At 36.8% G+C, this 9,180-nt stretch overlaps 1 protein-coding gene across 1 annotated transcript in view; it reads right to left on the bottom strand.

Moving 5' to 3' along the window:
* Positions 1-466: 466 nt before the first annotated feature.
* LOC139874986 (receptor like protein kinase S.2-like) overlaps positions 467-9,180 on the bottom strand; it is a 31,893-nt gene continuing 23,179 nt past the window's right edge. Inside the window, exons 3-4 of the mRNA XM_071862373.1 lie at positions 755-1,717; positions 467-638 (exon numbers count right to left, since the gene is read on the bottom strand). Of these exons, the coding sequence (XP_071718474.1) occupies positions 618-638; positions 755-1,717 (984 nt within the window). The 3' untranslated portion in view covers positions 467-617. The remainder of the gene's footprint in view (positions 639-754; positions 1,718-9,180) is intronic.

Genomic DNA, 9,180 nt, shown 5'->3' with positions numbered 1-9,180 from the left:
AAATTGAGGTACACTACTGCTAAAAGAGGACTTCGAGCCTCTACAAGAACGTCAACCTACATTTATAGGTCGACCAAACGCATCCGATTAACAGGCTCCAAGGCAGCAGACGAAGAATCGAACGTAATGAAAGCATAGTAATGCATAGCCCAAGCCTCTATGTCGGAGATCACCCACACCTTACTAAAACCCCTTCTAAGCAGTAAGCATAGTGTCGTTGCACTCTTTCATGCGTCTTCCCACAAAGATCGTGCACCGTTGATCCACAGAGGACTCTGAAACGAATGAGATCTCCGACAACGGCCATCCGAAGCAAATCTGTAAGATGAGTCAATGATAGGTGGTGAAGGTGGATCGGCCGGAATTGAGAAGCTAGTCGCAACAACAATGTAATCATACAAAAACTCAAGAAGACATTACTATATTAGGTTGGGATGTGTTTAATTTTATTTTTAAATTGTCCTAATGCATGTAATGGGCTTAAACATTAAATCAGAACAGACTCCTAGTAAATATTTCCCACAGTTTTAGGCCGACCCTGCCACTCACACCGAAATATAAAACAACAATAATACAATGTTATTTCCTCAACCAACACCATTCACCCGATGAATTGCCTATGTTGAGATCCCGTTGACCTACAACAAAAGAATCGTTGAAATGAATTATAAAAGTACCTGTAAATAGTTAAAGAAGAATTACGAAATTAATGAATTATGAAAGTACTTGTAAGAAGTTAAAGATAAATACTTACTTGTAAATCCAATGCTTCCTCAAGCAGATCTACGATCAAATCCATGGTAGGGCGTTCCTTTGAATTGAAACTAATGCATTGAATTGCAGTGCTTTTGAACGCATTAAAAGATAGCGTGTTAATTTCGTCTCTGATAAACGGATCAATTAACAATTCTGGTCTGTGATCATAATAACGCCGGACATGATGCAACAGACTCTGGGGGGGTTTACCATCTTCAAAACTTCTATAATTATAAACCAGCATCCCACTTAGCAATTCAAACATTACAACACCAAACGAATATACATCTGACTCTTTCCGGAGGACACCACCTTCATGGTAAACAGGATCAATATAGAAGTTGGTACCCGCAATGTGTGTGTACGCATGAGCATATGGCTGACCTATGGTAGAGTCTGATATTGATAATTCAAAATCACATATCTTGGGTTCGAGATTGTCGTCTAATAATATGTTTCCGCTCTTTACGTCTCGGTGTATTACTCTTTTGTCTTCCCCAAGACCTGAGTGGAGGTAGTTTAGTCCTCTTGCTGCCCCTAAACAAATCCTCAGACGTTGTGCCCATGTCAAGCAACGTCTGTTATCCTCTATCAAGAGATAATCATCAAGGCTTCCGTTTTCAGCAAAATCATGTACTGTAATCTTTTCATTTCCTTCATCACAGTAACCAATGAAAGGGATGACATTTTGATGATTGAAATTGAAAATCATCCCAAGCTCACTGCGAAAATTGATCTCCATCTGTTCTTCGTCACCTTTGGGTTTTTGGAATTTGATCGCAACTTTGCGGTTTAGCCAGCGTTCAGAGAGTTTTCCTCGATAAACCACACCGAATCCACCCTCTCCAACACAAGTATCTTGATCTTTTACTCCAATGGCCAAGTTGATTTCATCAAGTGGAATTTTGAAATCTTCTATCTTTTTATCATTTCGGTTAACAGTAATATTAGCTCCATGGTTCTGTGAATAGAGAGCATAAACCTTTTAGGACGACTCATATGATGCATCTTGATTAATAGGATATATGAATCATGATATCATTTATATTTTGTAATGGATGGATATGCACTATAAATATCCCCCTCAGCTCCCCCCTCGCTTTACTACTTTTTGCCATTTTGAGCTTATATGTAACTTTACATATTATGGCAATAATAACTTTCAAAACTCTCTCTAGCCTAAACTAACAAACACATAACCTAAACATTCATATCTAGTGGTTAAACCATGGATTAGATCATTACATTTGGTACCACAGCTGTATGGTGCATTAGAAACGTTCATGAATCATTAATTCGTGGTAAGAATCACATGTTTGAGCTTAAATTTGGAGAATATTTTCGGTTTTTGAAAGTTTTTGTACAATTTTCTGAATCTGATAATGATAATTAGAAAATATAATGGATTGATTTTGAATTCGGAAGTTAGTAAGTGTTACAGATAGATCTGTAAGAGGAATCGAATTAGTTTTAAGATTTGATCATATATTTGTTGAATTTTCAGGTTGGGGTTTCGAAGCTTGTTAATCACCATTTTGAGAATTTTAGGCTTGATTAAAGAAAGATTTGAAGTGAATTGTTAGATTTAAGTGTTCTAGAATTATTAGGTAATAATTTCTGTTTGTTTAGGCGATTTGGAAAAAAATGGAGTAATGGGGTAGTGATGAACACTTGAAGACCTTCAAAGTGATCTTGAGTGCCAACGAAGCATAGCTTCAACGGCATCCCCTTTACCTTGTGTGTTGGGACTGGGGGTTAGGTCATGGGTTCAAGTCTCGCTCTGCCCATCCTATTAATTAATCTGTCTGAAATATGGATATCCGGATTGACCTCAGGGGGTTTTCTCCTAGATCCATTCAGGATTCAAACCTGGTCCGCCTGCCCCTCGGGATAGTTAAAGGATCGGGTTTCTGTAATGTGATTTGGGTTTTCTCGGAACGCGCGTGTGTGTGCAAATGATAAGTGTCGTTGAAATAAATGATACACGGATGAAAGCTTCTCGTTAAAAAAAATTGATCTTAAGTTGGAGCCAAAATTTGGTTTAAAAAAGGGCGTTTCATCTACTTATGTTAATTTCTAGGATGAAATTTGTGTTTGTGTCACTACCGTCGAAAAAATATATTTTCGACTAAACATCTAGTCGAAAATTTTATTTCCAACCACATCTTCACCTGGTCAAAAAATTTATTTTAAGTGGCGAATCCATGATTTTGTTTTAACGGGGGCAAAACGTAATAAAATGAAAAAAGAAACAAATAATGCCGGCAAAATGTCAAATTTTAACATATTAATACATTAAAAAATTCGATCGTCGAGGGCGGCTGACCCCGACGACACTACTCTGGCTCCGCCCTGTTCAACCACATCAACACCTAGCCGAAAATTTTATTTTGACCACCTCTTCACCTAGTCGAATTTTTTTTTTTTCGACTACTAATTCACCTAGTTGAAATTTATTTTCGACTACAAATCCACCGAGTCAAAATTTTTATTTATTTGACAACAAGTATACTTAGTCAAAAAACTTTAAATTTCGAGCAACCCTATTCACAGTCAAAAACTTTAAATTTCGACTACAATTCATGCTGGTGTGTGTGTGTAGGTATGTACGTACGTACATATGTATGTATGTATGTATGTATGTATGTATGTATGTATGTATGTATGTATGTATGTATGTATGTATGTATGTATGGTCAAAGTTTGTCCGTTAGGTCAAAGTCACCTATTCAAATCTGGTCAACCCTAGTTAAAGTTGGGTCAAAATAATCAAGCTTGAAAGTTTAGGGTGAAATCTGTCAAAAAGTTGAAGGTGTAGGGGTCATAAAGTCAAAATTAAAAGTTTAGGTTAAAAGCAATCAATATTTTAAAATTTAGGAATAAAACTATCAAAAAGAAAGTTCATGATTAAATATTTCAAATTCATAAAGTTGAAGGTTGAGCTTTCGAAAAATCCAAAGTTGAGGGTCAAACGTGTAAATCCTATTAATGTTTGAAAAATTTGCACAAATAGTCCTTTGGTTACTGTTAACACAAATATGGATCAAAAGTTGAATAACCGGGTCAAATTCTCGGATCAGGATATAATCCGGTGTGGGTGAGTTACAAAATCTAAACCAAGTTAGTGATGGGTCAAGTTGGGTTTAAGGGTTTGAGAACAATTGGGTTATAATCTGCTTCTTGGGCTTCTTACTTAAATGAGTTACTGAGCTTAAATATTATTTGGGCCCGGGTGGTTTAGTTGTGCTGCTATAGTTGGTTATAATCTGCTACACTGATTAGAGGTAATTAAACAATAAATTACGGAACACTAAAAAGAATTTGTCTGTTGTGATGTGAACTGGAGACATTCCCTCACAACCATACGCTTTAACCACTGAAATATACGTATTAAACTCTTTATATTTACGTTTTACACTTTTAAATCAACCAGGCAGGTTGTCTTCTTCCCCAAAACAACCAACCGCATAGAAAAAAACTAATTTCCTAAAACACGTGAGTCTTTCGACTCTTCCTGTGTGAGAGTGACAGATGCGTGAGAGTGTTTAAAGCGTGAGACAGTTTGGCGTGTATGAGTTTTTGAGAAATCTAGAAACTTGATGAAGATGATGATGAAGAAATTTGCAGTTTTGAATTTCAATCAAATTGCTAAAAATTGATTCTAATATGCTTCCGCACCATCCTAAAGGCTATTTCAATCCAAATAACGTCATTATACAAGCCTTAAATCGAGATTCACGATGGTACAGTGAGTTCAAACTTGAAAAATTAAACTCACTCTATAATGATTTTCAAGCAACTATTATAGGCTGAAAAATGTTCTAAACTGGTATACAAACCTTTGACAATAATCAGAACGATCTAAAAACCTATAAATTATCAATTTATTTCATATTCACTTTTCGTGAAAACTTTGACAGACGTATTGATAGACCAAACGAGCGAGTTAATCCTTGAATATTTACAGATAGTTTCACAAGATGATGTCGAAAATTTCTGTAATTTTTGTTTTCGTTAAATCCTTCTAGAAATCGTACACGACTGAAACAATTGAACGATTTTGACCAAGACTAAAAACGAATCTACTATCGAATTTGCAGCAAATTAAACACGAATTTGGAGCACTAGATCGATGAGGAAGACCTCTCACGCTCTGATAGCAAACGTAAACTCAGATTTAAGCTTGAATTCGTGTTTTCCAGTTAAAAATAATGAACTAGTAAGGGTAAAATGAAATAATGAGAGAATGTGAGTGTTTGTGTGTGAAACTTGGGAAGGGGAAAGAGAGTGTTTGGAACGGGTAATAGGATGGCTCAAAGGTGTAAAGTGTAACGTAACAAATGAGGAAATGGTATTTATTTATACTTATTTATTTATACTTGCATAGACACATGTAAATTAATTGGGGTTAATGGGCAAAATGATCATATCACACTTAGGGATAAAATATTACAACAAATCATATCAACTACTGTAGGATCGAGTAAACGGAATTAATCGATCTTGACTTCAATATCGAGTGCGGAATAACTCAATAACGGGTTTTATATCAAAAACAATAACCAAAACAATGATCTTATTTAGTAAAACGATTTTAGAATGTTAAAGATCAACCAAACTGAGTGCTAGAACCTCTGTAGATCGATTTCACGGCTAAGGAAGGTTTTGAGTTCGTAACCCTAACAATGAACCCGAAATCAACATTAAATATATTCTGCACTTGCAACCGTGCGGTTGCAGGATGCAACCGTGCGGTTGCACACTGAACCCGTACGGATGCATTCTGCATCCGTGCTGTTGCACAAACTGTAAGTAAAATTAACTTTAAATGTATACGAGCACTTATTCTATTAATCACCGTATATAAAACACAATGTAAACATAATAATGAACTTGGGACTAACGCTCATGCACTAACAAAATCCACCTAGGATCCAGTTCATTATCTAACAATCAGATCAACATTAAACATCATTATTTAATCAAATAAACATTCAAACAATTCAAATAACGAATAGTTCACACATTCAAGTCTATTTATTACAACCTAATTGAAATAAAAGAAACGTTCAAGTCCATAGTTCAATAGTTCACGATTTAAAGAAAAACATTAAGTGCACAGGTCATATGCATAACATGTACGAACAACCCTGTTAAAATGAATAACATGTTCCTTGTTCTGCAGCTCGTAGAAGATTGGGTGTCATCTCAACACCTTGATATCAGCCTTACGCATATTCCTAATCCACCTCGGATCTAAAATCCTTATCTGATTCGCCCATCATAATACCACCATTTCAAAATCTCTTACCGAAGTTTTGTGGCATCTTGCGAACAGGAGCATACCTCATCGTCTTCGCACATTTATACTTTACAATCTTGATCCTCTTCCCAGTTTCTTTATCGGTTCGATATGATGTCTTTGGAAACTGCGGAGCTAACACTGATCAACCATACTTAAATTCCTTTTTTTTTATTATCTTAAACTGTATCCACTCACTCCAACCATCAGTATCATGGTAAAGCGGAGGCAGTCTTGCAAACTCCATCATTTCAAAATACGGGAGAGTCTTCATATCAGTAGCATGTTTGAAGTAGTCAACTCCATTCTCTTTCTCACAGCAAAACACTCCAAATCCTTGAGAAATTCCCAACTAAGAATCTTACCACCAGTGACTATACCCCGTTCTATCACAAAATAACTTGTACTTGAGATTTAGTGGCAGTTTTCGAAACCAAGATTTCTAAGTATTCTTCTGGTACTCCCTCCATTCTTGATTCTTTTGTCTATTCACTTCCTCATGATTCTCAACTTCTTTATTCACACCGGATGACTGTCCCTCCTCAGCAGTTCGCTTCTCATCAACCTTTCTATTCAAAACATCATCACTTTGTTGTCTAAATAAGTCAGCAAACTCCTGGTAAATCATCCTCATCAGCATCATTCACAGACTCTTCATCATCGGAAGCATCCTCAATGATAACCTCCTCAGCACTATCGTCACCTGTATGTCTATGTACACGTGTTCCCACGGTATTCAGTCTTTTCTCACAAGTAATCAATTGCTCAACCTCTATACCAAACAATTTAGTTACCTCTTCATCACTCATCGTATGTACAATTTCTCCCTCTTTGACATCATAGTTTAGCGAGCTGATCACTGTATGCTCTCAGGACCATCAGAAGACGAATTCGAAGAAAATTCACTCTCGGTTGATATGAGATCATCTTCAATGTCCTTCAGCTGAACAGTACCATCTTGAGGATCAGCCTCTAACTTATCTTGTTCAGTTACAGTAGGTGGGTTTGTAGGTAGTCCTCTTCGAATTGCTTCTCAGGTGGTGTGAAGCTATAGTCATGCTCAAATGGGGGTGGACACTGATTATAGTCACCAATAGCTCCTTTATATCCTACTGTCTGACAATACTCTAACACAAAAGTAGATCTCTTAAAGATAAACGACTTCTCTCTTTCTGTTTCAAAACTAATCCTTAGAGACTCTTTTTCTCTCTTAAGGGCATCTATCTTAGCGAGATACTTCATTATTGTTTGAGTATTAAGCATCACATTAGATTTCAAATCGGTCACCTGATTCTCTAGTGTTTTGATGATTTCCCTAAACTCTTTCTCTCTATTCCTATAGAACATGTAATCCTCATACCTTCTCTTAAGTGTCTCACTACTTTTCTTAAGAAAATCAATTTCTTGTTCTAAGACAGTATAATTATTACAGTTTAGGCAAATATCAGTCAACTGCTTAACCTGTTCTTCTAAATTAACACATTCAGGACAGGCAGTTACATATTCTTTAAGGTCTTTAACTTTCTGTTCTAAACTAATACAATTTTTACAAACAGTATCAATTTCAGATTGTACCTTAGATTTGTTAGAAGAATCTGCCATGAACACATAGAGACGCGTGAATTTCCCATCATCTGGACCAGATTCTGATTCCGACTCTGATTTAGATTCTTATCTAAAGCTGTCTGACCAAATTTCCAAGCTTCCTAACTTATCACCATTCACCACATCAGCAACCTTATCGTCATGATTACTAATATTGCTTCCTGACAACCGATCTTCATTGTCACAAGATCTCCATGATTCGTTGTCAGAGGAGGAGGACTCACTATCAGTCCACACGTCACCATCATTGTGCTTAGCCCACTTGAACTTCTCCGTTAACCTTTTGTTCACAATCCCTCTACCCAAAAAAGTTTGCCCAGTACCATGCTTGCTTAATTTTATGTTCCATTTTGTACCCATAGCACTTGCAGAACTTATCTCTACCAATACACCCCATACTTTCTCTCCCGGCCTTCTCCTTTTCAACTTCCTCTTCTGTCATTTGTAGCCTCACGATGTTAGCCTGATGATCATAAGCATTGGTCACATCAATTGACCAGTCATACACCTCGTCCTCATCTGTTGCAGCCAAGGCTTTGGATGACTCATTAGTAATTGGAATGTTGGCCTTATTCTTTGGTTCCCTATTCTGATTATGAAATGGGTTGTGAAAACCTGGCTGCTTTGGCTTACTACAGTTTCTATTGAAATGTCCTAACTCGTTACAGTTGTGACATCTCACCTTATTCATATCAAAGCCAAACTTGTTGTTCTTGTTTACACCCAACGTCTTCTCACCAGTCTTCTATAAGTACCTCTTAGCCCTTTGAATGACACTACCCATAGCCTAGAGGATGTCCATTTTCTCCATTTCATTCTCATCATTCTGATCATAGTCTTCAGCTTCTAAATAACTATTCCCAATATGACCATTTAGCAAATCATTATATGAATTTACAACCATAACCACTAACGCCATGTCCTCTTCTACTCCCTGAATTGTTCAAAAATGAATGTTATCAGTTTTAAGAAACTCAGAACTCTCGTATTTGCTTGAAATGGTATTATGGAGAACACTTTGAGGAGCAGGAGTAACATAACAAGAGGTCAATTTCTGACTGTTTGTAGTGAACGCTGTCTGAAGAGGTGTATGTTTCTTGTTCGATCCTATAGTAGGAGCTTTGTAAGCAGCTGGGTTTTGAGCTAACCCTAATCGCTTCAGACATTCCTGCATTTCAAGTTCCTTAGCTTGTAGCTTGGTAACAAAGCTTCTAAAAGAGTTATCCAATATGACACAAGTAGTCTCAATTTGTTGTACAATTGGATCCCACTTAACACGTAAATCCTCACTGAAGCATTGCACAATCTTCTTATTTGTGAAGGTAATATCAAACCTCTTCAATTCTGTCAGCAGGTGACGGAATATAGCAACTGCAGCCTCTAAAGTCTCATCTGGTTGTACCACAAACTGTTTCCACTCTTTCTTCAAAACATTACCTTTAGTCTTCCTGTATTCAGCACTACCCTCAACACCACTCTCTATCGCATTCCAGACCTCATACGTGGTTGTATGTGTT

The sequence above is a fragment of the Rutidosis leptorrhynchoides genome, chromosome 11 (genome assembly GCF_046630445.1).
Source record: "Rutidosis leptorrhynchoides isolate AG116_Rl617_1_P2 chromosome 11, CSIRO_AGI_Rlap_v1, whole genome shotgun sequence".
NCBI classification, from domain to species: domain Eukaryota; kingdom Viridiplantae; phylum Streptophyta; class Magnoliopsida; order Asterales; family Asteraceae; genus Rutidosis; species Rutidosis leptorrhynchoides.
This window is presented reverse-complemented; position numbering and strand designations above follow the sequence as displayed.